Below are 26,798 nucleotides of genomic sequence, written 5' to 3' on the forward strand. Positions count from 1 at the left end.
GCACACGTGCGCGTGTCCCCGCGCGTGCCCGGCCGGGCAGGGATTGCCTTAAAAGGCCTCCGCCATTTGCTCGGCGCGGCGAGCGGCTCCTCTTCCCCTTGCCAAATTTGGCGCGAGTGGTGCGGGCCGGGGGTGTCGGGGAGGGGGGGGGGGGCAGCCCAGGGCTCGCGCTACCCGAAATGACGTCAAAGCCGGGCGCTGGCAGCGGGCCGCCCGGTGCGGCACAAGCCACCGCAGGAACCGGAGCCACTTCCTCACCCGGCCTCGGCTTCCTCCGCAGCTCGGCCCCGGGACGCCGGCTGCCCTGGGGGGGTGGGGGGGCTCTGGGGCTCAGTGAGCCCCCCCCGGCCTCCTGAGTGTTCCTGCAGGGAGAAGGCACCGGCCCCAGCTGGGAAATCCCATCCGTAGGGTGCTGGGGGCCCCGTGGGGCTCTGGATTGCTCCATCCCCTGGGTTCCTCCCCCAGTTCCCTGGGGTGCGGGGATGCAGCTGGATGGGGACATGGAGGGGAGGGGGGGACAGCCCCAGGCTGCAGGGGATGCAACTGAACGGGGACCATGGCCTGAGGGGACTCCCACCCCCTCCCTAAATAACAGCCAAACAGGTCAGCCCCCACTTCCCTAGGGTCAGGCTTTGCCCACGCACCCAGCGGTGCCCCCGCTGTGCCCCCTGGTGCTGGGGACCTCGGAGTGCCCCCGCTGCGCCCCCACACTGGGTGCAGAAGCTCAGGGGGTGGCAGGGAGCAGCGCAGCTTCACCCTGCAGCCCCCCAGGGTGGGCTCACAGCGGGCTGGGGATGGACACACCACGGGGCCGCTCCTGCCCACGGTGTCCCCAGCTGCGACACCGCAGTCACCGTCACCTGGAGCCGCGCTGCCCTGCAGCCCCGCTGTCCGTCCACGGCCCCACACGGCACCGGGGCGCACGCGGGTGCTCGGCTCACCCGGCCGTGGGACCGCAGCAGCACTCACCACCCCCGGCTTCCTGCCCGCTACCCGGAACGGAGCCGCCGGCCCCGCGCCCCGGCACTTTCCACCCGGGGACCCAAAGGGCCTCTCCCTGCAGGAGCCAGCAGCGGGGCCGGGGGAAGCCGTGGCAGAGCCAGAGCTGACGCGCAGCCCCAGGGCCTTCCCCTCCCCGTCACCTTCCCCGGGGCGGGGGAAAGCCGCGGGGAAACGAAGCTGCTGCAGGTGGGGAAACTGAGGCACGGCCGCGCCGAGCCCTAGGGATGGAAGCCGGGCGGCGGGGCTGGGGTTCGGTGGCTGCGGCTTCGTGGCCACCCCGCCGCCGTGACGCAGGAGGGCGGTGAGCAGGGCTGGTGGAACCGGCCGGGCTCCTGGGGCAGCAGCCCAGCACGTCGGCGGGACGGGGCCGTGCGCGAGCGGGTTGGCCCAGTTGGGTGAGCGCCGCGCAGCCCCGGGGGCCGGCCAGCCGCCAGCGCCGGGAACACCGGCCCCGACACGTCCCCATGGCAAGCAGGGAATCAGCCCGGGGACCCCGACAGCACGGCCGCACCGAGCCCGTTCCCCCTTCGCAGGAGGAAGGTGGGGAGCCGCTGCTTTGCTTCCCTCTCCGTTTTCGGGTTTCCCTTCCTCCTGCAGGGCACGGTGCTGTGTGCAAGGGCAAAGCTTGGCACGGCTGTGCACACGCGTGTGCACCGCACAGACAGGTGAGGTGGTGGAGGTGTGCATGGGATATTGCACGCTGATGGGGGGTGTGCATGGCCGTGCAAGGAGGGAGCTGCAGGGGGCTGCAAGCAGGCACGGCCCCAAACATGTGAAGGACACGGGACCCCCCCCACCTCCCAGCCCCAACAGCAAGAGCAGGCGCGGTTGCATCCAGACTGCCCAAATTTATTTCAAAAATAAAAAATAAAATATTAAAGACCGAAAGCCTCGCTCTCCCCCCCGCCCCCCCCCTCCCCGAAACACACAAAAAAGACTTTTACAGACAAAAAACACATCACATGGGTTCTCTATTTGCACAGATCTCCTGACGAAAAAATCAAAGTCGGACAAGAAAAAGGATTTCTACGGCCTATGCAAGACTATGTCAGTATTGGCTCAGTCGGGTAATTAATGTCTATAAATATTAGCCCCACGGCTTGCAGACAGCCATGACCAAGTACTGGGTTTGTTTATTCATTATTTTTTTTTTTTTTAACTCTTTTTCTTTTTTTCCTCTTTTCCTCCTTTAAGTTAAAAAAAAATCCAACCAACCAACAGGCGGGTGGGAAAGAGCCCAGCGACTCGGCCGTTGGTCTCCGCCGCGGAGGGAAGGCGCCATTTCTTCTCCCTCCGAAAAATAAAAATAATAAAAAAACACCCCAAAACAAAGCCCCCCCTCACCCTCGCTGCGGCAGCGGGGCCGGTGGCGCCCAGGCACACGCGTGTCCCCCCCCCCCCCGCCGCCCGCGCGGACCGGTAAAGTGCACGCGGGGCCGAGGAGGGGGGGGGCCGGGAAGGGGGGGGCCCAGCCCCGCAGCCGAGCAATGCTACATATAGAAGGGAAGGAAAACAAACGGCCCCCAGGCTGGTGGGGGCCCCCAGCACCTCCGAAAGAGACTTCGTCTCCTCCTGCCCGCGCTGGGGGGGCTGGGCCGCCCCCGCTGCGCCCCTCGTCACAGCCAAAGCAGCAGCTTGGAGCCCCCCCGGGCAGCACCGGGAGCCAGGCGCCCCCCAGTTGGGGCAGGGGAGGAGGCTGGGGGGGGGGGGCAGCTCCTGCCCTGGACCCTCCCCAAAGCAGGGGGGAGGCTGCCCCAGCTGCCCACCACTCCCTCAGACCCCCCCCTCCCCATTGAAACGGTCCCCCCGGCGCAGCCACGTCCGCAGGAGCCGGCAAATCTAGAGGAGATCTGGCCCACGAAAACAGAAAGGAGACCCCCAAGGGGGATGATGGTGGGGGTGGGGGGGGGGGCAGGGGGCACCCCCTCCCGGCAGAGTCCGCGGCCCCCGGGGCTCCGGCCCGGCTCTATGCTACGACGAACTCGGACTTGATGTCCGCCTTGACCTCCGGCTTCCAGACCGAGTCCTCGAAGTCCAGGTCGAGGCTGCCCTCGCTGGAGACGCTGCTGTTGCTGTTGGTGCGGCTGGACTTGCGGTTGGGCAGCCAGTGGTAGGGGGCGCGGGCGTCCCGGCGCGCCTTCCTGCGCAGCCGCTTCTGCTGCATCAGCAGCTGCAGCCGCTCCACCTTGCAGCGCGTCGCCCGGTTCTCCGTCTGCCGCAAGCGGTCGCCTGCGGGGGCAAAAGGGGGGCACGGGGTCACCGAGGGTCGTGGTCGTGGTGTGCAGTACCCGCAGCGACCCGAAATTGGTCCTAGTAGGGCAAAGGGTGCGGGACTCCATCCCTTTTCCACCCCCCAAAAAAAGGGTTTGAGGAGCGCGGGGTCACCGAGGGTCGTGGTGTGCAGTACCCGCAGCGACCCAAAATTGGTCCTAGTAGGGCACGGGGTGCGGGACTCCATCCCTTTTCCACCCCAAAAAAAAAAAAGGATTTAAGGAGCGCATTGTGCGGTGCCGACCCTGCTGCGGCATGCAGGAGGGTGAAGATGCAGAGGAGGAGGAAAAAGGGAACCAAAGGGAACCAAGGGGAACCCGCTCGGTGACAAACGCGGCTGGGGGAGCGCCAAACCCCCAGCCACAACCACAGGGACAGGGGCGTGGGATGGAAAGGGGATGGAGCAGCTCCACTGGGCCTCCTGCCTCAGTTTCCCCAGCACAGGGACGTGGCTGAACCCTCAGCACCAAACCTTATCACCCCACCAGCCCCCCATGAACACAGCGGGTAAAAACCCCATCCGATGCCACCTCCAAGCAGGGCGCATCCCACCAGTCCCCAGTGCCGCCTGACTGGGGCAACTGGGACCCGAGCCGGTCCCTGGGGATGGGGACAGAGCCCAGGCAGGGGGGCAGCCCCACGCAACAGCCCAAAACTGAGGGTTTTGGCATCGCCAGCTGGAGCACGGGTGGAAAACACACCAGAAATGGGGGGGGGCACAGAGCAGGTGCCACCAGGTCAGGGACAGGAGCTGCCCCCGCATCCCCGACCCACAGCACCTTGCTGGGAATTCCAGCACCCCAAAATGTGCCCCAGGGTTGGGGGTGGCTCTGGCCATGCGGGGTGAGCCCAGCCTGGCTCATCAGGCACTGGGAGGGGGGGGCCACAGGTTCCCCCCCACCAACGCACCCCAGTGCAAGGCACAGGTGGCCCTGGGAAGCCCCAGGGTGGCACCGGCCATGTCACCGAGGGCTGGGACCAGGCATGGAGCCACCCCCAGCTGGGGGGGGGGGACACACCCCCTAAAGGGCCAGGAGAGAAGGAAGAGAAAAAAGCAAGGGGAAAGCAAGGACCCCCCCCCCGGTTTCAGTTCTTTTCTCTACGCAAATCGTGAGGGGGGGGCAGGGTGCACGCATTTGGGCACCTTCCGGCCTCGGGGTGCGCAGGTGTGCATGGGGGGGGGGGCTGCGGGAGACAGCCTGTCTGTGTCCCCCCCGCCTGGGGAAACCCACCATCACCCCCATGCTGTGACCAGGGGGGTGGGCAAGGAGTGGGAGCTGTCATTGTCACCCCCCCCCCCCCAAGCACCGCCTACACAGAGGGACACCGGGACAAGGATGGGGACACTGCAGGCGCCGGTGCTTGGGGTTGTGAAAAAAGCAGCACCAAGAAGGGGGCAACGGGGAGGGGGGTGCTGGGGGGGCAGCACGAGGTGTGGGGGCGCTGCCTCAATGTCCCCACCATGGGACGTGTCCCCACAGCTGTCCCCAGGGCTGGGACGGATCTGGGGCAGCGCTGTGGTGGCAGCTGCTGGGAAAGGAGGAAGAAGAGGAGGAGGAGGAAGAAGGAAAAAACCCCGGGGGAGGAGAGGAGGCGGCGCAGAGCCCACGGGCAGGAGGCTGCTCCCTTGGGGCAGGCGACAACCTTGGCCCCCCAGCACCGTGTCCCCAAATCCTGAGCACCCAGGGGGGCTCCGCAGGGGACCCCCAAGGCCAGGGGTGCAGGATGGGGCAAATCTGCCCTCCACGGGAGGGTGCCCCCTGGAAACATCCCCTAATTACCACAGCTCGTTACCCAAAGCACTGCAGGGAGTTAACCCTTTGTGGAAAAATGGGGCGAGGGAGCAGGACCAGCTCCGGGCTCTACAGGGACCCCCCCAGCCAGGACCCCGGACAGGATGGGAGGGGTCTGAGCGCGGATCCCAAATCCCCGGCGCGTCCCCGTGCTCACCGCTGGGCTTGCACATCCGGATCTGGCTTTGGCACTGGACGACGGGGTGCAGGGGCGGGGATGCCGCAGCCGCCGGCAGCGGCTCTGAGGTAGTTTTGGTGGCGAGGTCCGGGGACGAAGGGGGCGAGGAGGAAGAGGAGGAGGAGGAGGAGAACTGCGTCTGGCAGCGGAGCTGCGCCAGGGACTGGGGCATGCCCTGGTAGTGTCGCGTGGCGCTGAGGAGGTCGTTCAGGATCTGCAGGATGGTGCCGATGTCCCGCCGCGGCCGCCCGCTGCTGTCCTGGCAGTTGGGGTGCAAAGTGCCTGCAGGGGGGGGCAGAGAGGACATGAGGACCCCCTCCCATGGGAACCCGCAGCCCCCTGCCGCCCCCAACCCCCCAGCACTGCCCCACACGTACCGGAGAAGGTCCCTGAGAAGACCCCAGGCGCGTGGTTGACGAAGCTCTCGATGACGGCCCCGGGTTTGCGGGAGCGGGCGCTCGGGGCAGGGCTGCTGCCCGGGGGGGAGCCGCTGCGCGTGCTGCAGTCCACCTGCAGGCGGGGAGAGATGTGGGATCAACCTCCAGAACCACACAGGACCACGCATCGCCCTGACCCCAGCCCCTCTGCACCCCCCCAAACACCCAGGAGACCCCCCCAGGCAGGGAGCAGGGCCAGCAGCCACCACCAGCGCTTGGCCAGGGGGGACGCGCAGCACCCAGATTTGCCCCCCTACCCCAAACCTACAAACCCTGGCACCCCAACACCCCCCAAACACACGGCGGCACCCTGACCCCCCCCCCCCAAAACACAACCCACGGGACCCCCTCACCCCGACCCACCTCTGAGCAGGAGGACACCACGCTGCTGTTCACCGTCTGCGTGCTGGCCCCGTGCGAGCGGAACATCCCAGCGGTGACGGGAGCGGGGTGGGGGGCGTTACAGTACACGGGGGGGGCTGGCGTGGCGGGCGTGGGGCTGGGGGCCGGGCTCTGCTGGCACGCAGGCACCACGGGGATGCGGGCGAAGCCGGTGCCGGCGCCTCCGTGCAGCGTCCGGCAGTGGGGGCTGGCGGCGGCCCCCGCCTCGCCGCGGCTGGCGATGACGTGCCGGTGCTGGAGCTGCCCGCTGCTCTGCTGGGCCGCCAGCTGGAGCTGCACGAACATCATATGGTCGCCCACGCGCAGGGCCAGGGTGAGCGGCGAGCGTCCCGACAAGAAGTCGTTGACCTGGGGAGGAGAAGGAGCACCGTCAGCACCGGCAGGAGCTGACGCACCGCGTGCGGCCACCCCGGGCACCCCGTCCCCTCCCCAGGGACCCGCGGGGCAGGAGGCGAAGGGGCGACCCCTTCCCGTGCCAGGCTGGCAGGAAGGCGAGTGCAAACCACGTCCCCGCGCGACCCCAGCCCGGTGCCAGCTCCCTCAGCTGACAGCACCGGGTTATTTTCCTTCCCCCCCCCCACTCCTCATCCCGGTCCTCCCCCCCCCGCCCTTTATCTCCCAGCACAAAGCCGCCGTGCCCGCCCTCCGCGGCACCGATCCCGCTGCTGCCGCCAGCGCCGCCGGGCAGGGACGGGGCCGCGGCTGCCGCCCACCCCCAGAGCCGGCGGCGCAGCTGCAGCACCCCCACCCTGCCCACCCCCGGGGGGGGCGCATAGGGGGGGCTGCTTCGCCACAAGGACGGGGAGGGGGGCAAGTGAGGACATGCCGGGTCCTTGCTGTGCTCATTGCCACGGCTTCAGGCTAGCAGGCAGGGGGTGGACGCCCCCCCCCAGCCCCCACTATCCCCTCCCCATAAAGCCTAATGGGGGGGGGGGGCAGCCCGGCTGCAGGCTCAGCCCCTGCCCACCCCGGAGGCCCCCGCCGCAGGCAGGTGATGGAGCAGCTGCAGCGCGGAGCTGAGACAAGAGCAGGGCCTGACCCTGCCCAGATCACAGCGCCGGAGGAGGGGGGGGGCAATCCCCACCATCTGCTGCCCCCCCACACACTTCAACTCAGCCCCCCAGGAGGCATAAATCACCCCAGACCGCAGCCACAGCAAAACAGGGGCACCCCTCCAGCACCCCGGGGGGGGGATGAAAGGGCTGTGACCCCTCCCCAAATGCTGCCCCATCTCCCTGTGCTTTCGCGAGCACTGCTGGGGGGGGGTGACACCTCTCACCCCCACCACCCAGAGAGCAGAAGGGCAGAGGCTCTGACCCAGGCTGGCCGTGGGCAGGACACGGGGTCACAGCTCACAGGGATGACGCCGCCACCGCCCCCCGGCTTCCCCAGCCCAGCACGTGCGGCACCGTGCCCAGCTCCCGGCAGACGTCACCCACCCACACCCCCCCATCAACATCACCCAAGGCATGGAGGGGACCCTAGGACCCTCAATCCCCCCCCCCCCCTCACCACCACGACCCCCACCCAGGGGCCGGTGCCTCGGGCAGAGCGCAGCCCCCAGCACCCTGCGCCGGCCCCGTCCCGGCTCCCCCGCGCCCCGCTGGCGCGGAGGCCGCTTCTGAGAAGCCGTGGGAAAAGCAGCTTTAAAAATACCAGCAGCAAAGCCCCGAGCATGTCAGGCGGAGGCTGCAGAGGAAGAGGTGGGCGTGAAGGAGACACTGCAGCTCTGGACACGGAGGTTACGGGGCGAGGGGGCGGGAGAGGACGGCGCTTGTGCACGGGGACGGGCTCAGGCACACGTGTGCGTGCACGGCACCTGGCCCTGGGAAAGGGGCCCCAGGCACCCCCCCCCGCCTGCCCCACAGATCCCAATTCCCCTCTTACGGGGGGGTTTAGGATGGAGCACGCAGGGCCAGCAGCTCCAACCCCCTGAACGCTGTCCCCAGCCATCGGCCACCGCTGCCCCTGCTTGGCCACCAAAACCTCCCCGGCCCCATGGCGACCCCCAGGGAGCGGGGTCTGCTCGCAGCCCTCCCGCGAGCAGGGGGCACGCAGAGCCCCCCCTTCCTGATCCCAGCACCACCACCGCCCTCTCTCCATCCCGTTCCCCCCCCCCTCTAAGCACAGCGAGGGCTCGCTCAGCCCGTGGGGAGCCCCGCGCGCCTCCTGGGGGCCCCCTGACGTCAGCGGGCGCCCGAGGCGGCCTCGCGGCTCCATCTGACTCACACCTGCCTCGGCGCCCTGCCTGACCCCTCGCCGGCGCTGGGAGAAACCAGAGAGCCCCAAACCCACGCCGAGCCCAGCGCCGGGCACTTCCCGCAGCACCCACAACAACCCCTTCCTCCCCGGGGGGTGGTGGTGGTGGGGGTCCCGCCAACCCCACAGCTCCCCCCCTGCAACCCAGGCAGGGCGGCTGGAAGCTGCAGGAACGCAGCTCTGGGGCTCCCAGCACCCGCCCCCACGCCGCTGCCACCCCCCCCCGGCAAAACCAGGCCGCTCCAATGCAAACACGTCCCACCCAGCCGCCTGCTCGGCCGCCCACGGCCGGCCGGGGAGGACCCTGTCCCTCCCAACCCGCTGCGCCGCAGGGGCTGGGAACGGGGACAGCCCTGCCGGGAGGGGGGGGCTGGGGGCAGCCGGTCCCCGAACCCCAGTGCCTGGGGGTCCCCCCGGACCCCGCCACGTCCCCGCAGGGGAACCGGCCGCGTTGTGCCGGGCTCCGGGCCCGCAGGGATGGGGCAAGTGTCTCCCGGCTGCTTCTGAGAAATGCCGATGACTCAGAGAACGCCGCATTCCCGCCTCGCTCCAACGCCTGGCCCCGCATAACCCCGGCCCCCAGCCCCAAACCACCCCCCCATGGGGCACCGGAAGCTGCCCCCCACCCGGGGGGGGCCACACCGGCCCCTGTCACCACCTCTCCTGGGCAGGGATGCCCGGCACCCCCCCAGAAATGCAGGCAAGCCGAGCTGCCGTGCTCCCTGGCAGCTCCAGAAGGTAAAGGCCAGCCCAGACCACGAAAGACCCGGGGGGGAGGGAGCAGGAAATAAGCCCCCCCAGCCCCTGCAGGCTTCCAGGCGAGCTCTCCAGCCGGGCGCAGCTGCAGCCGACAGCTGGGACCCCGCCGCCTGCTCCTGCGCTCGCCCCGCCGCTGCTTGGGGTTTTTTCCATGCCAAGCAGGGCAGGGGGCCAGAGCCCCTCGGCCACCGTTGAGAAATCGCATTCCTCCGGCCACAGCCCCCAGCAGGGCAGGATGCAACCCCCCCCCCCCCCCATGGGACCCCAGCACGGCCACACTGGGACAGGGACGGGGCTGCAGGGACGAGAGCCGCCTGCCCGCACGGGGGCTGCGGGCACAAGCTCCCTGGAAAGCGGGGGCAGCCACCACCCCCCCCCCATTTCCACATCCTTCCAGGAAGACCCCGCAGCGCCCGGCGTCACCTCCTGCCCGGCCACCACTTCCCGATGGCACCTGGGCAGGGGGTGGCAGCGCCCGGCCCCCCCACCACCCCCAGAGGAAGTCGGCGCAGCGCTCCCTGCGCTGCCGGAGGATGCGTGACGCAGGCAGCGCCGAGCAAAGCATGAATGAGAGGAGTGGTTTCCTGCCCCCCCCCCCCCCCCCCCTCCCCTCCGCCCCCCCAGGTGCTGGCGGTTCCTCCTGCGCAGCCCCGGCTTCCTGAATCACCGACCCTGGAGGAACCTGCAGCGGGCAGGGAGGCGCGGAGCCGCTTCCCCCCCCGCCCGACAGGAGCCGTGCAGGGTGGTACAAGGCCAGGAGCAGCACTGCTCCCCCCCCCCCAGGGGCAAAGCACATCCTGAGCCCCCCCCCCAGCTCCAGGCACTTCCCTGGCCCCCAGCACCTCCCTGGGGTGCTGCACAGCCATACCCAAGACCACCACACCCTGATGCTGGCACCCACATGGGGTCCCCCCCACCCAAAAAACAGCTCCAAGTGTGGGGGGGGAAGGAGCCAGCCCCCACTGCGGGACCCCACGTTCAAGCTCACCCTGCCCACACAGGGTTAAAAACAGCCGCAGAAAGTCAAGGTCACCCCGGGCAGCCAAGGGCACCGCGGGTCACCAAAGGATCCAGGGGTGTCCCCATGGGGGGGGGGGGGGGGGGGGGGGGGGGGGGGGGGCACAGCCATGCCCTCGCCGAGCCCCCTGCGCTCAGCCCCCTCCTCCAAACCCAGCGAGGCAGCCTTAAAAAAAATAAAAAAACACAAAACCCAATAAAAAAAAAAAACAAAAACAAAAAACAACCTTTTAAAAGCGAGCTGCGGCGCTGGCCGGAAGGGAAGGAAGGAGCTGAGCAGCAATAAGAAAGGGGCTGAAAACAAAGGAGCGGGGCCTGCGCGGCTGGGGGTAAATTCCACCTTCGCGGCAGGCAGGCGGCTGCGCGCGCACCCGCGGCGGCTCCCCCGGCCCTGGGAACGCTTCCTCCCCCGGGACCCCCCCCCCCTCCTCCTTGCTGCCACCACCACCACCCCCCGCCACCTCCCTCCCGCGCTCGAGGCCGCCCCAGCCAAGAAACTTCGCAGCTCCCCCCAACGCGGCCCCCGCCGGCGCCACCCCCGCGCCCCCTCCTCAGCGCAAGGCCAGCGCCGGGGCTCGGCACCGCAACGCCAGGGTGCAAGAATTTCCCCCCCACACACCCTCCACACACCTTCAAGGCCGGGTCCAAGGGGATGGGGAGAGCGCTCCGGGAGGGGACACCGAGCTCTACAGCCCGCAGTGTGTGTGTGTGGGGGGGCTCAGCCCCGTGTCCCCCCCCCCCCCCCCCAGCTGGGCTCGCCGCCGACCTGCTGCGTGACCTTGGGTGAGTCACGGCACCTCCCAGGCTCTGCCCTCCCGGCCCTGCGGTGTTTGGGCTGCGAGCGGCAGCGTGGGACCTCCCCGCCCGGGTGCTGGGCACGATGACGGAGCCAGCCCCGGGCACCACCCTCAGCGCCCCCACCCCTGCCGGGGGTGCAGCCGGAGCGGGCGCCTCTGCTCGGGGAGGGGAAGAGGAGCGAGGCCGCGGCCGGCCCTCCCCACCCACCCCCCCCCCAGCACCCCGCAGAGCCCTTTGTCTCCCGCAGCCAGCCTCTCACCTGAGTTTCAGTCAAGCTTTCCAGGGCTTGCATCACCGACTGCTCTGGCCTGGACGCCTGGGACTGGGGAGGAGGTGGTGGTGGTGGGGGGGGGGGGGAAAAAGGGGAAGAAGAAAAAAAAAAAAAAAAAAAAAAAAGAGGGGGGGTTATTAACATTACAAACACGGAGAAGGAGGGGGCGGCTGTGCGGCAGGGCTGACATGTCACTTCCACTATTTCTACAGCAGCCCTGAGAAAGCCCTGAAATATTCAAGCCGGCGCCCAGCCCAACCTCCCCCGGGGCTGGGGGCTGCCGGCACCTCCCGGCCCGGGGCTTTAATAACACAGGGGGACGAGTGGGAGGGAGAAAGGAGGGGGGGGGGGGGACACACACACACACAGCGGGGGGCTGCTTACCATCAGGCCGGCCTCCACGGTGGGCACCAGCGTCAGCTTGCTGCCTTCCACGACCCCCAGGTCCTGCAGCTTCCCGGAGCTCAGGCGGCTGCGGGGGGAGAGCGGCCGGGGGTGGGTGCCACGGGCAAGGGCAGCGCGGCCCCGCGGGTGGCAGATAGCACGAGGGGGGGGGGCACACAGCGACCCCAAACCCTGCTCATTCCAGGGGCTGAGCCCCCTCCAGCACCCCCACCCCGAGCACTCCCAGCACCCGTCTGCCCCCCCCATGCACCCTGGGTGCAGCCACCCCCCCCATGCATGCAGGGTGCTGGGACCCCCCCTTCCCTGCGGGGTGCAGGCGGTGGTTGCCGGGGGGGGTCAGCAGCCAGGAGCACACCGGGCTCCCCCCCCCACCCCCTTCAAGTTGCTCGGGGCCGGCTGCGGGCAGGGGGGGGGCGCAGAGCCCCCGAGCTGGCGGCTGCGCTCCGGAGGCGGCCGCAGGAGGTGGGGGGGGGGGACGCGCTGCTGCCGTCCCCCCCCCAAACCTTTGTCAGACAAAGGACTCCCCCTCCCCTCACCCCCCAGCAACCGCCCCCGGGCTGGAGGGGGGGGGGGGGGGGGACAGGACCGGAGCCGCGCCACCGCCACTGAAGTTGAGCCCAGAACAAAGGGCAGGGCCCGGCCCCGGGCCCCTCGGGGGGGGCACAGCCGGGAGCCTCCCCCCCCCCGCCCCGCTCCCGCTCCCACCCGGGGCCCCCTCGGCTCGGGGCCGAGGCGGGGGCGAGGGGACGCCCCCGCGGCCGGGGGAAGGGGCCGTGCCGAGCCGTGCCGAGCCGTGCCCTACCTCTCTTTGTGCAGCAGAGCCAGCCGCTCCTTCGGCACCTTGAGGCGCTGGGACAGGCGGCGCTTCAGCCCCTCCACCGTCTCCTCGGCGGGCACGGCGAGCTCATAGCGGGTGCCGGTGGTGGTGTTGATGCACAGGTTCATGGGGGGCTCTCCGGGGAGCCCCTCGCAGGCGGCAGCCCCCCGGCTGCAGCTCCTGGCGCCGGGCTGCGGGTCCATCCGCCGACCTGCGGGGGCAGCGGTGCTCGGTGCCGGCGGCGGACAAAGGAGGGGCCGGGGCCGCTCCGCCGAGACCCGCGGAGGGAGAGGAGGTGGCGGGGGCGCTCGGGGCCCGAGCGGAGCCTCGCGGGCAAGGAACCGGGAGGGTGCGGGAAAGGGGGGGGGGGGGCGCGCGGGGACCCTCCCGGGAGCGAAATAAGCCAAAAATTAAATAATTAAAAAATTTAAAAAAAATATAAAAGCGGGTCCCCGGGGCCTGCTCGGTGCCTCCGCGGCTGGCTGCCTGCCCGCTCGGGCCGGGGCCGGGCCCGGGGCTCGGAGGCGCTGGGGCTGTGCCCGCGGCCGGACCCGAACCGGCAGCGCCGCCGCCGCCGCGCGGAGCCGTGGAAGCGGCGGGCGGGGGGCGGGGGCGGCGCAAAGTAGCAGCGGCCCCGGGGCGGGGCCTCGCCCTCATTCACTCCGGCTCCGCCGGCGGCCGCGACCAATGGGAGCTCGCCCAGCGCCCGGCCGCCCGCGGTCGCGGCCAATAGCGGCCGAGCTCTTGCTCCCCACGTGGCCCGGCGGGAGGGCGGCCCCGGCCGGATTCCTCCCGCCCACGCGGCCGCGAGGCCCCGCCCCCCGCCGCCCCCCGCGCGCCCTCGCGCCTCGCGGCCATTCATAAGCCCGGGGCCGCACAACAAAGGGCCCGGCACGGCCCCGCCACCGCCACCGGGCCGGGGGGGGGGGGAAACGGGGACAACGGCCCCGCCGGAACGGGCTCCGGGAGAAGGGCCCGGGGGCGGAGGGGTTGGAGCGGGACGGGGGAGAGCGGCGGCTGCGAGGGGGAACCGGGGGGGAAAGGCCGGTACCGGGGGAGGGGCCGGGTGGGACCCGGAGCCCCCGGGGACACCGAGGCGGAAAGGGCGGGGGGGGCCCGCGCAGAGTCACCCGCGCCCGGTCACGCCCGCCCGGTCACACGCACCCGCCCGGTCACCCTCCCGGTGACGCCGTTAGGGCCGAGGGGAGCTGCCCCGGCGGGGCTGGGGCCCGTCACCCGCCCCCCCCCCTTTCCTTCCCGGGCACGGTCCCGCTGCGCCCCCCCCGGTGCAACGAGCCCCGGCCCCGCAGTGCCCCGGGCCCGGCAGCGCGGGGGGAGCCGGCCCGGGGGGCGCGGGGGGGGGGGGGGGGCTATGAGTCAGCAAAGCGCGGGCGCCCTCTGCCGGCCCCGCCGCGCCTCCAACGCCCCGGGGGGGCCCGCAGCGGGGGGGGCCCCGCCGGGACACCGGGAGCCCCCGGCCGCGCTGTGCCCCGGGGCCGCTGCTCGCCCGAGCGCCCCCAGCCCGGCTGCTCCGCGTCCCCCCCGCACACCGGGGCTGGGGGCCAGGGGCCGTTCGCCGGCCGGGGGGGGGCACAACCGGGTGCCCCCTCCCCGGGCAGCCCGAGCTCGGGCCACCGGCCGCTGTTCCCGGGCGCCGGAGGCAAACCGCGAGTGGCCGCGGGCACCGACGGCGGGGCTGGGGGGGGCCCGGACACCCCCAGCGGGGGGGGCTCCGCCGCCTTCACCCCCTCCCCAGAACAGCCGCTCCCAGGCAAGCGCCCCCCCGACCCCCAGCACGGCGCCGGTCAACGGAAACCGCCCGAGCCCCGGCTCCCCCCCCACCCCCGACCCCCCCCCTCCAAACCCAGCCCGGCCCCGACGGCCTCCCCCTACCCCCCCAGCCCCCCCCCGACGGCGCTGCCCTCCCCACTCACCGTGCCCGGAGCGCGGCCCCGCGGTTCCCCGGCGCGGCTGGAGCTCGGCTGCCTCCGGCGGGGGGGGGATAGAAAAAAGGAAGAAAGCAAGCGAGAAGCGTCCCGGGGGGGGGCCGGTGGCGGAGGGCTCGGGCCCCGCTGCGCTTCCCCCTGCGAGCGCTGGAGCCGGCCCGAGCGCAGCCCTGACGCGGAGCTGCCGGGGAGGTGCCCCAAGTTTTATCCCGCACCGCCCGGGGTGGAGCCTGCGGGGGGGGTTGGGGGGGGCAGGGACCGGCCTGGCCCCGGCACCGGCCCCGGCCACGGCGCGGCCGCACCTGCTCCCGGGGAGGGTCCCGGCGGCGCCCCCCCCGCCGCTGCCGGGAGCTGCCCTCGGGGACCCGGCGGCGCCCCCCCCCCAGCTCCCAGCCCCGGGGGTTCAGGCTCTTGCTGCGGGTCCGGTTCTGCCCCCCCCGGGGGGGCACCCGGTGCTGCCCCCGGTGCTCCCGGGCCGGGTGCTCGGCGCTGCCCCCGGTGCCGCTGCAGCCCCGCCTGCGGGGGGGGCCCCGCCTCCCGCGGGCGCTGGGGAGGGGACGGGACCGGGACCGGCCGGGGTGCGGAGCGACCCCGGGGGGGGGGGGGCCGGGAAGGATCCGGGGGGGGGCTCGGGGCGGCCGGGGCTGGAGCTCGGCCCGCAGCGCCCTGGGGAGCGGAGCCGGGGGTGATGCCGCCCCCCCCCCCCGGGGCTGCAGCACAAAGCTGGAATCCCCCGGGACCGGGGGTCGTGGCAGGCAGCCCCCCCCGGTGGGACGGGGCCCGGGCCGCTGTGTGACCCCGGGGGGGCTGCGGCGGGCCGCTCGCTCGCAGACAATGCCCTGGCACCACGGGGAGACAAAGCTGGGAGAGCTGGCGGCCACCCTGCAGCACCCAGGGGGCTCCGCAGCCCCGGCCCCCCAGGCAGCAGCGCGGGGGGAGCCTGGGGGGAGCCCCCAAATCCTGCGGCCGTTCAGCTCCCGCACGCTCCCGTCCCGTTGCCCCCGGAGCTGAGCCGTGGTGGGGCCGGGAGCGAGGCCCCTCGGTGCGCACAGAGCCGCGAGGGAGGGCGTTTGGGAGCCTTTGTGGCTCAGCCCCGCGGCCCCCCGGCCGCCAGCCCCGGCCCCCGCGGGCTCTCGGGGGGGAGATGAGCTCAGGCGGCTCCGGCTCCGGCTCCCTCCATTGTTGTCCCTGGGAGAGGGGCCGAGGCAGGGCCGTGCCATTGTTCTCCCCGGGAGCGGCGGCGCCCCGGGCCCACGCTGCCGCCCCTCCTGGGGTCACGGCGCAGCTCGCTGCGTGGGCAAGGCCCCCGGGGGGCACGGGGAGAGGGGGCCCCCCTGCCACGGCTGGGCCTCGTGCTCCACGAGGGGCTGCGCTGGGGACAAGGCTTTGCCCCAGAGCCACCTCCGTGGGGAGAGGGGCCTCGCCGCCAGCCCTGTGGGGCTGCAGGGGGGACTTGGAGACGTCGCGGCCACGGGGCGGCTGCTGCAGCACCCATGGGTCCCATTGGGGGATCGCTCCCGTGCCCCCAGGGCAGGGCTTCAGCCGCCAGCTCCCGGCTGCTGCCCTCCAGCACGGCTCCGGCTCCTGCCCCGGGGTTCGCTGCCCACCCGGTGACTCGGAGCCGGTGCTGCAGGGAGCACGTGGCGCGGCTTCGAGGATGGGTGCAGCTCTCCTCAGCCTCCAGAGACAAAAGCCGGGAGATCCCAGGATTCCCAGCAGCCCAGATTTTGTGTGTTTAGTTTATTGTGTTGCCCTGGGAATAAATCGTTAAAGATTACCGTCAGACTCGGGTATAATTGCTGTGCGGCATCGGAGGCTCCTGTCGTCTCCAGGGGGAGCGTTCCCCAAACCCCGCACGGCTGAGCAGCTTGGGGAGAGACGATCTGACGAGCAAATACCTACACAAATCCCGCTGCAGGCCACACGCAGCTCCTGCAATCCGCTGAGCTAACCTGGGCCCCGCGGATTAGTCCCCGCAGCGGCTCGCGGCCACAGAGCAGGCGGCTCACACCACGCAGGGCACCGCGGCCACCGGGGCTGGGGGGACCTGGGGTCCCGTGGGGACACTTCCAGCGAGGACCTGGCCGCTGTGCACGGCCCTGCTGGATGGGCCAACGCAGGGCAGGGCGCGGTGACGACTTCTCCACGCCCCTCGGTGCTGCTGAGCCTCCCCTGGTTTTAGCTGGGAGCCCTGAACCTTTTGGGGCCGGTTCTTGGAAGTCCTGTCCCTCGAAGGAAGGGAATTCCCAGGCCTCCTTCTTTGGGGAAATCCCCCACCAGCCCCGGGCAGCAGCTTTCCTCTCTTTCATTTTTCCTCTCTCTCTTTTTTTTTTTTTTTTTTTCTCTTTTGGACTGAATTCCTGTCTGATTTTGCAGCTTTGGCAAACGGGGAATTTATCGCAAGTCTCTGCATTCCCCTCGCAGTCGCGGGGTCATGGGATTAGGGCAGAGCTGCAGCCTCGCTGAGGCAGGGAAAGGGGAAAGGGGGAAGGAGGGAAGCAGGGAGCTCCTCGCTCCTCGCTCCTGAGGCCGCAGAACAAAGCAGGACTCGAGGTGGGATGGGGACCCTCTTCCTCCACGCTTTTGGGGAGCCCCCAGCGCAGAGCAGGGCCCTTCCCGTGGGGCCACGGCGGGGCCGGTGCAGGGTGCGTGGTGCTGAGCTCCCAGCAGTGAGTGGGAGCGTTCCCACGGGCGCAGGGCCAGCGGCAGGGCTCGCACGGACACACCCCGGCAGCAGGGTGCAGCCGAACCGCTTCACCCCTGCCCGCCCGGTCCCGCCGGGGGGGTGGTGTGGGGCTGCCAGCTGGGGGTCCCGCTTCCCCCTCCCGGCCCCCCGAGCCCCTCGGGGCCGAGCGGCTCAGCCTTAGTCACGGCGCTGAGCGTGACTCAGGGTACCCCTTGTGCTCAGGTGAGCCACCACTGTGAGTAAGGAGCTGCAATCCCCACCCTCCCGGCGCTGATCCGGGAAGGAGCCCCCCCCGCCCACCACGGACTGAGCCCCCCCACCCATTCGGGCTGGGGGCTGCCCCGGGGCGGGCGGCTCGGGGAGGGCAGCGGGGTGTCCTTGGGCAGGACAACGGTGCTGTGTCGGTGACGCTGGTGGGGCTGTAAACACCCAGGCGTGTCCTTAGGAACACACAATCGGCTCCGTGTGCTTCCCGGCTCTCGGGGACGTGTCCTGGTGGCCCTTGGCAGCGCGTCCACGCATCGCCGCCTGGGGACACCTTGGCAGCTGGCCCAGCCTGGCCTCACGGCCAGGCCCCATCTCTGGGGCACCCCACAGCCCTGTGGGGCCCCGGTGCCCGGGGAGCTGAGCCCCGAGGTGAAGCCACCAAAAGGGGGTGACCTGGGCAGCACCCGCTGCGGGGTGCGGGAGCCCGGAGCCACCCGCGGGCAGCGGTGACCCCGGCGCAGCGGGGGGCTGCCCGCCCGCTGCTGGATCCCGGCTGCCGAGCTCGTGAGCCGCAGCCACGCGGCCTGGCCCCGGCCCCGGGAAGGATGGCGAATCCCTCTGGATATAGCAGCAGCCGAGCCCAGGTGCGGGGCCATACTTGGCCGTGCCGCGGCCCCGCTGCCCGCGCTGAGGGCACGACTATTCTGGGCGCCCTGAGCTCACGGCCCCCTCCAGGACGCCGCGCTCCCCGGCCCCGCTGACGCAGGGCGAGCAGCTCCCTGCCAGCCCTGGCGCGCTGCCGGTCCCGTGGCCGGCACCACCCCCTTGGCCCGGGCTGGGATTTGATTCCTTCCCCTCGCCGGCCGCAGCACGCGGGCTTGGCCCGGGTGCAGCCTGGCTCCGCTCGGGGCCAGGCAGGGGCAGCCAGCTGGCCCCAGCACCAGCACCGCAGGGCCGGGACGTGTCCCCACCTCGCCCCCCGCCCGCAGCCAGCAAAGGGCAGGGGAAAAACCCGAAGCCCCCCGAAATGTGGGCACGGGGTGGGAAGAGGCTCCTGGGTGAGGGACTCCTGCCTGCTGCAGCTGAGAGCACGGAGGGGCCCCGGCACCCCCTGGCCCCTGGAAAGCCCCCGGCAGCCTCCGCAGCGCCCAGGCTGGATGCGGCCCCGTCTGCGCTCAGCACCGCGCGGCGGCTTCTCAGCCACCGCGACATTTGTTGGTCTGCTTTAAATCACCGGCTCCAGGAGTCAGATGACAACTCAGCCTGTTGTTGTTGTTGTTATTATTATTATTATTATTATTATTATCATTATTATTATTACAAATGCTTGAGCAAGTTGCCAGCCCAGGGGAGGGGAAGGACCTGGGATTTCGGCAGCTGAACCTGGCTCCTCGGCTGACCCGGGCTCCTAAATCAGAGGGAAATGCAACCCCCTCCGCCCAGCCCTCAGCTCCAGCTCGGGCGTTTTGTGGTCCAGCCCGGGCAAGAGCGAAGCTGAGCAAGCTCCGGCCGCGAGCCAGCACCGCCCGCGCTGCACCGCGCCTCCGCCACCGTCCCGGGGCTGCTCCCCAACCCCCCTTCACCCAGGGGCTCCCCCAAATCCCCCCAGCCTGCCCCTGCCCTTGCCTCGTCCTCGCTGACCCCAGGGTGATGGGCACAGGGGTGCCCAGGGGGCATCGAGTGGGGTCACCTCGGGCAGGGCTTGCATCAGGCACCACCGCCGGCCCCGCCACCCCATCCTGCTCCTGCCCCACAGCCTGCCCCCCACCCCGGGGACTACCCATCCCATAATGCCCCGTGCCACCCCACAGTGGGTGGGGTCAGTGGGTTCCCACAGTGCATTGTGGGGGGTGTAGTTTGCTGCCCCACTTTGGGGCGCAGCGTTGGGGCGCAGCATCCCCTGCAGCCATCCCTCAGCCCCACACCTCCTGCCCCATAGCCGGGGGGGAGCTCAGTGTGGCTGCCTGGGGGGTGTCCGGCTGGAGGGGGGGGCACCATCAGGCAGTGAGCGCACCCCCAGGGCTCAAACCAGGGGTGTCTGCCCCATCCTGCCTGCACGGAGGGTGGGGACAGGGCTGGCACCCAGCTGGGGTCCTGCAGAACCCAAGCCTGTGCCAAGGGCCGGGGGCGATGCCGGTGTGGGGTCCTGGGGGGGGCGTGGGGCAGCCTTGGGGGGCGGGGGGTGTGGGACGGTGCGTCCCACGGGTGCCCCAACGCGCTGACACACAGGCGCACACTCAGTGTGGCGGCATCCCCACCCCTCGCGCCTGCCCACTGCTCCACTTGGAGCCGCACCAAGAATGCGGGGACCTCACCCGTGCGGGGGGCACGGTGCCAGCCCCGGGGCTGCAGGCACCCCGTCCTCCCTGCTGCTGCCTCGGGGGGGCCGGGGCTGCTCCCAAAGGGACGGGGACCCTGCGGGGTGTCTGGGCACCCCACGCACCACGGGCTCTGGCACAGCGTGGGGTGCAGGAGGGCGCAGACACGAGCGCCCGTGCAGGCTCCCCAGCACCGTCCCTGCCCTCTGCCGGGGCCGGCACCCACCAAAACAGCGAGGCCGGGAGGAGGAAAACAAGCCCCGAGGGCGGGTGGTGCCACAGGAAACCCCAGCCCAGCGGGGCTGAGGACAGGAGGAGGCGCTTCCTCCCGGCCTCGGCGCTGCACGCGCTTGTGCACCCTCTCCGTGGCACCTCGCAGCACACTGCACTTGTGCACTTGTGCACGTGCTCGCTGCATGCACAGACACCAGCACGCACTCCTGGACGTGTGCTCGTGTCCATGCACGCTCGCCCAGGCCCCCCCTGCACGCTCACCCTGCTGCTGCACCCCCTGGCCTGGCCGGACGCTGGCTCACGCCGCTCACACACATCCCGTCATGGGCACACGCACCCCCTCGCTTCCCGGCCGGGCCGCGCTCTCCCCCCGGCCACAGTTCCTGTTTATGGTGATGGAGCCGCCTGCCCGGCCCCCCCCCTGCACCAGGAGGGCTGGCTGGGGTGGGGGGCACCGCCATGTCCCGCTGCATGGCCCCGGTGCTGCCCTTGCGCCCTGTGCTGGATCCCGGATCCCGGTGCCACTTGGGGCGGTGGAGCTCGTTCCTGGCCGGTGGCCACGTGGGGCTGCGTGCTCCCCCCACGGATGTGGGGCCACGGCTTTATTCTGGGAAGAGCGGCAGGAAATCCTGGTGGGAATGCGAGCCGGACCCCGTGTGTCACCGGTGCTGTCACCACAAAGGAGCTGCCGGGCACGGTGCGCCGGGAGGTCCCCGCAGCTCCCCGAGCATCGCCCGAGCCGGCTCCGTCCTTCCGCAGGCCCTGCCCCGTCTGCCCGCAGCGGGACCGTGCTGTGCCCATTTCCCAGCTCGGGGGAATCGAGGCCGAGGGGGAAGTGACGTGTACAGGGTCGGGGTGAGTCAGTGGGAGCTAAGAATAGACGGAGGAATCCAGCCCTGGGCCGGACCCACTGCGCCGCATTCCCCAGCACCGAGCCGCGCTGCAGGGCTCAGCTCCCCTGTGCTACCTGTGGGGAAACTGAGGCAGCGGCGGGGGAAGTGACTCACCCCACACCGTGGCCTGCTAAACACCCTGCTCTGATTAGATAATGGGCGGAAGGATCAGAGAGAGCCGAACAGCTCCTCATTAAACCTTTGTCTCCCCATTGCGCCTTCAGCTCCCAACGGAGACCTTGGGCCACGCTGCCTGGCGCGGGGGCAGCCCTGCCCCGAAACGCCGCTCACACCCACCGCGTGCTGCAGCGCGTGGGCAGGAGCACGCCCCAACACCCCAGGAACCCGCGGAGGCAGAGGCTGTCCCGGCCATAAACGGGGCTGTGGGGGCCAAACCTGAGCCCCCCCTGCCCACAGAGCCCGGAGCCAGGCGCTTCTCCCCCTCCTCGGCGCACGTGGCTGCTGAGAGCACCCATGGGACACCGAGAGCCCCCTCGGGTGTGCACGGATCGTGGGAATCTGGCATCCACAGCCCCCTGCTGGGCTGGGGGGGGTGGCGGGCAGGAAACGAGCTCCCCGATCGCTTTGGCAGCGATGGTGAAAGAGGCACCCGGGGCGGAGGAGCTCAGGAAGGCAGGAGGTGCCGTGCCACGGCTCTCCCTGCTCCCCTCCTGCCTTTTGCTCTTTTCTTTCTCCTCTCCCCTGCGCACGGTGCAACAAGTGCCCAGAACTCGGCCCCGTGGGGTGTTTACTGTAGCGAGATTCAACCCAAGGCCGAGATAGGCCTCCAGATAAGGCCAGCATCTCGGGGAGGCCAGCGGCTCCCGGGCAGCCCTCCCGCTCCTGGGGCCGGGGTCAGGCAGGCAGAAGGTCTCTGCAGGCGGCTGAGTTCAGGTCAGACCGGCTGCACCGGCCCCGCCGCCACCCGGGCTGGAAAAGCCCCCCCAGGGAAGGGGAGGCCGGTCCTGGTCCCACTCCCCCCCTCCCAGCACAGCCCTGCAGGTCGCCCGTGGGTGCTCCCCGCATGGGTGCTGCCAACAGGACCGGCCTGTGGGGCCCCGGTGACGTGGGGCGCTCTGCAGGATTAGGTTTTGAGGGGAAATGCGATACGGCAGCGATAGGTTAGGCTGCAGGAGATTAGATCATCTGTGGTTTTGGGAGCACCAGCAGAGCGGGGTTCTGCTGCAACCTCTGCAGCGCCCGCCCCGCGTTGCCCATCGGCGCCGATCGGCCAAAAACGCAGCGGCATCGACCCCGCTCCCCCCGGCACCGGGAGAGCCTCGGGAGCCTGCCTGCATGCGGGGCATGCCCAGGAAAACAAGAACCAAATAAAAGCAAAAGAGAAACTTGAGAGCAGCACAGGAGACCTCCGTGGAGCGGAGACCAAGCGTTGCCTCTCGCCTTTGGCTGCTCCTGAGAGCCAACAGAGCAAAAAGCCTCAGCTTCGGGTTGTCACTGAGGTGAATTGCCAAGGGAAGGTGCTGCTGCTGCAGCCCCCGGCCCAGTTCCCTTCTTCTTCCTCCAGCCACAGCCCTTGGCTGGTGCCGAGGTGTTCACAGAAAGTTTTGAGCCCCTCTTGGAGCCGCAGGGACCAGGCTGCAGCATGGGGCACGGCATCACCGGGCAGCAAACAGAGCCCGGGCACCGTGGCTCACCGGGGTCACGGCCCCTATCCTGGCACCATGGAGCTGCCCATGGCCCCCGGGGCGCAGGGTGCTCGTGCTCCTCGTGCCGTGCTGGGACCCTGCGCCCCTGGGTGCCCCCACCAGCTCGGGATGCTGCGGGTGCTGCAGCCGGCTGGGGCTCACATCGGGGTCAGGGCCCATCTGCCGGGGCAGGATGTGGGGCCGGATGGGGGACACAATGCGGGGAAGCGGCGAGGGGCGAGCAGGGACAGGGACATCCCGCAGCAGCGTGCACGGCCTCGCTCCCGGCACACCCAAAAACCTCAGCGGAGCCCGGCCAGGGGCGAGCACAGTGTGGCCGGAGGCATCCCCGTGCCCCGCATCCCTACACTGGGTGCTCCTGCACCTGCCTGGCCCCAGGGGGGGGGACGGGACCGGCCTGCAGCAGCCTGTCCGCGGGGAGCCGGGACGCGAAGGAGCTGGTCGGGGCGGCAGCGGGGTCCGCTCAGCCCACACAGGTGTGGCCGCGCCGGCGGCAGGCAGCGAAGCTCCGCGCCCGGCTGGCCCCGTCTTGCTGGGTGGCAGCAGCCGCCCTCCCCGCGCTCTCCTCCCCGGGGCAGGCACACCCTGTCATTACGCCCCACAGCAGCTGCCGGCGCTGCCCGGGAAGGGAGGGGGCGGCGGGGCCGGGGCAGAGCCGGCCCGGTGGGGACCGGGATGGGGACGGGAGGATGGGGACGGGAGGATGGGGATGGGAGGATGGGGATGGGAGGATGGGGAGCCCTCGCCCCAGTGGGGCAGGGAGCGGGCACGCAGCCTCACCTGCCGGGGCAGGAGGGTGCTGGGGACCCGCGTCCCCTCCCCGTGGGGGCACCCCGTGGTCTCGCGGCCCCGCCGTGGCCTTGGCACGAGGGGGGAAGCAGCCGGGGTCACGGCGAGCAGCTGCCGGGGACGTGCCCGCGGGGCCGCGGGTGCACAATGCCCCCATTGAGGTCCCGCGGGGAGGGGGGGCGCCCAAGGTGGCGGTGGCAGAAGGGACTCCAGTGTCACGCCAGGCCTCAATCCCGGCTATTTATACCCGGCCGGGGGGCGGCCGCTCCTGCACACAGGCGGCCTTTGAGGCAGCGGGGATGAAAGCGCGGCGCGGGGGCATTCCTGAGGGCAGCCTCCCCGGCTCCCCCCCGGTTTCCCTTCCCCACCCCGGGCCCCAGCCGGCGCCAGCCCCGCCAGGAAGAGCCCCACCGGCACAGGCAGCTGCGGCCGCTTCCTCCCCGCGGCCCGGAGAGGAGCGGGGGGCTCGGGGACGGAGGCGAGGGTGGCCCCGTGGTGGAGCGGGTGGTGGAGAAGCTTTGGGGACACCGGCTCCGTGCTCGCCCCGCTCGGCGGTGCTGGGTGCCAGGACCTCGGCGGTGCTGGGACCTCGTTAGGCTGCAGCCTGGAGCTGCTCAGGAGCCTCCCAGCTTTACCAAGGGCGAAGTCCCGGCACATCAAAGCTGGCGGGGGCAGCAGGAGGCAGGGCAGGAGCCTTTGGTCCCCACCAGTGCCCGGCTCCACTGCCCAGCCCTTCGCAGCCCACATCGGGGTCCCAGTTGTGCACACCTGGGTCCGGCCGTGCCCCCCCCCCGTGGCACAGCACCCGGCCCGTCACTGCGGCAACCGCCACCAGCTCCGGGTGTATTTTCTTAACCGGGGCCGCCGTGGGAACCTGGCCGGGCGCCACCTCATTCCGCTCGGGCTTTCTGGGCCGCCTTTGTAGCCGGCGTCGAGCCCAGCTGGCAGCCGCTTCCTCCCGGCCTCCCCCTGCCCCGCGCGGGTCGCAGCCCCGGGCAGGGGGTGGCGGAGCCGGGGGGGGACTTTGCCAGGACCCCCACCACGGGGCCGCATGCCCCAGCTGAGCCGGTGGCCCCCGTGCACCCCGCAGCGTTGGGCTGGCTCCGGTGAAGCCAAGCGCCAGCAGCCGCCAAAACTGCCCCGAGCGAGGGCTGCGCCCGCAGCCCCCGGGGTCCCTGAGCTCTGCCAAAGCACCTGGGAGCCCAGGGGGGCCGTGCCGCCCCCGCTGCCCCGCTCCCGGCTCCGTAACTCCCCGGGGCGAAGCTCCCCGTGCCTGGCGGGGGCACCCACAGCACCCCGGGGTGCTCTCAGGAAGAGCGAGACGCCCGCTCCCATCCCGGCTTTCCCCACCGGTGCCTCGGTTTCCCCCGGGGAGCACCCGCCCGGGGCCAAGGGTTTGCTGCGCTCGGCAGCGCGGCGCTAGGAGGCTGCTGGCCCGCGAGCTGCACCGGGACAAGCAGCGTCCTGCCGGCTGCAGCACCCGCCGGCGCTTGCACCCGCGCCCACATTTCGGGGTGAAGCCGGCGGGGAGACGGGCGAGGGCACCCCACTGCCATCTGCCGGCACGGCGCCCCGGGATGGGGCTGGGGGGCTGCTGTCAGCCCCTCGCTGCAGGGATTTTTCCCCTCCCTGTGCTCCCACCGCCGGGACAGGGCAGCGCGCGTGGGAGGCGTGCGGAAGAGGAGCATTTTCCAGAGCTGGAAACCCAGAGGAAAAAGGCTGCAGGACGGAACGGCTGCGGCAGCGCGGGTTAATCATTACAGCAGCGCTCCCCCCGGAGAAGGAAGTGCGAGGATATGGCCTTCGAGCCACCCAAGGGCGACGTGGCCCAAGGACGCAGCCGGGCTCACGCTGGCAGAGCCTCTGCTGACCTTCCCACGCCGGGGCGCCCATGGCCACGGCCTTGGGGGGGCCACGAAGCCCCGGCAAGGGCAAGGGGGGTGCTGCCAGCCCCCGGGGGGGAGCCCAGCTCCATGCTCAGCACCCGTTTCTCCCAGCAGGAGCAGGGGCGCCGGGCAGCCCCCGCACCCCGATGTTGCAACGCGGGGCACGAGGCTGCGAGAGGCCGGGCAGGATCCGAAGCACCGCGGGTTTGGGCAGGGAAAGGGGCGGCTCTGCCAGATGAGTCAGTGCCGCCGGGAGCCAGGGGAATCCTGGGGCTGCGGCGGGCTTTGGGTTGGGGTTTTTTTCGTTGTATTTTTTTGTTTTTCCTGTGGAGAGCTCAAACCTTTCCCCTGCATTTTGGGATCCGGGTGGGACCGTGGAAACACCGTGTGGCCAAGCGCTGGGAGGGGACGGCAGCGGCGCCCAGCTCCTCTCGGAAATCGTCCCCCACGAGCAGAGCCGAAGCAGCGCCGCCGCCGAGGCTTCACTTTCCGAGCCGCCCCGGCCCCGCTCCCCACCCTCCAGCTGGCAGCAGGAGATGCAAGCGCCGGGTGGAAAGGGAGGACGCGGGCGTCGTGGCCCCGCTCGCGCCGTTTTCCAGCCCTGCTGCCCACCCGGGGCAGACGGAGCCTGGGCCCCGTGACGCCAACGCCGCTGCTGACCCCAAATTTCCCAGCCCACGGCCCCGCAGCCCCATGGCTCCTGCCGGGGGCGAGGTGCAGGGATGGGGAAGTGCCTCGGTACCTGCTGCGGGGTCTCTGACACCTCTCGGACCCCAAAATGCAGCAGGGACGGGGCTGATTTTGGGCTGTGACTGGCGGCGGCTCACGGCGTGGGCAGCGGGAGCACGGGGGGCTGGGGCAGGAGGAGAGGCTGGAAGAGGCCGGGTGGAAGCCCCCTGCCCGCAGCAAGGAGCAGCCCCCGAGGTGCGGGGGGGACACGGCCGCCCCCAGGGGCTCTCAGCCATGGGGCAGGACGGAGGAGCCCCCACCGCTCGCCCCCAAATCAGACTACAAATCCCAGCAGGCGCCACGCTGGGGAGGGCCCCGGCAGGGCCGGATCCGTGCTTGACCCCCCCGCCGGGTACCCCCCAAAAGTCTCCGCTGGAGCTGGCAGGAGGCAGTGGGAAGAGCTGGTGAGCGGCCGCTGACGGAGACACTTTTTTTTTTTTTCCCATCCTAAAAATAGCAGCTGGCCGCTTCCCCAGCTTCCCGGCCTCGCCAACGCTCTTCCATTAGATGTGAAAAAAAATAAAAAAAAAAAAATAAAAAAAAAAAAAATCAGAAATCAGCCACCTTCCGTCGGAAAGAGAGCGGCTGCGTGTGTCGGGGGAGGCTCACGCACGCCGCAAATAGAAACCGGGGACAGAGGAGAGCGAGAGGGAGCGGAAGAGGGAGCAGGGGGAGCAGGGCCGCCCGGCCCCAGTTATTCCCGAGACGTTTTAATTAGCACTCGTCCTGACTTTGAGGCTTCGCTTCTGCACGGCGCAACGCGTGACCTTTAAAACAAAAAAAAATAAAAAGGGCGAAGAGAGGGAAAGGGAAGAAAAAGGCACTGGAGCAGCTCAGGAGCTGGGGAGCCGGCTGAGCTTCAAATAGGCTCAGTGTCAGGCACTCAGAGGCTTTTAATAAGCTCCAGAGTGAGAAATTTAACACCACAGGCCTATTTTTGATCGCTTGTGGAGGGGGGGGGGGGGGGGGGGGAGAGAAAGACAAGAGAGAGCGAGAGGAGGGGGAGGAGGTGGCGGGGAGAGGAGGAGGCAGCC

At 70.6% G+C, this 26,798-nt stretch overlaps 1 protein-coding gene across 1 annotated transcript; it reads right to left on the bottom strand.

Moving 5' to 3' along the window:
• Positions 1-1,830: 1,830 nt before the first annotated feature.
• Positions 1,831-14,704, bottom strand: MIDN (midnolin). Its single transcript, XM_084499043.1, has 8 exons — positions 14,344-14,704; positions 12,395-12,620; positions 11,572-11,659; positions 11,176-11,238; positions 6,045-6,431; positions 5,622-5,754; positions 5,224-5,526; positions 1,831-3,231 (listed from the first exon to the last, which is right to left on the bottom strand). Exons 2-8 carry the CDS (start codon positions 12,610-12,612, stop codon positions 2,969-2,971), a joined length of 1,455 nt encoding a protein of 484 aa, XP_084355169.1. The 5' UTR covers positions 12,613-12,620; positions 14,344-14,704; the 3' UTR covers positions 1,831-2,968.
• Between the last annotated feature and the right edge of the window lie 12,094 nt (positions 14,705-26,798).

This window comes from Aythya ferina, assembly GCF_964211825.1.
Source record: "Aythya ferina genome assembly, chromosome: 26".
NCBI classification, from domain to species: domain Eukaryota; kingdom Metazoa; phylum Chordata; class Aves; order Anseriformes; family Anatidae; genus Aythya; species Aythya ferina.

Bases quoted from the DNA above. Each gene is read 5' to 3' on its own strand.
- MIDN (XM_084499043.1), bottom strand. From the start codon at position 12,612: ATGGACCCGCAGCCCGGCGCCAGGAGCTGCAGCCGGGGGGCTGCCGCC. The intron at 11,239-11,571 runs GTAAGCAGCCCC...CCTCCTCCCCAG, and splicing joins CCGTGGAGGCCGGCCTGATG to TCCCAGGCGTCCAGGCCAGA. The intron at 6,432-11,175 runs GTGAGAGGCTGG...TCTCCTCCCCAG, and splicing joins AAAGCTTGACTGAAACTCAG to GTCAACGACTTCTTGTCGGG.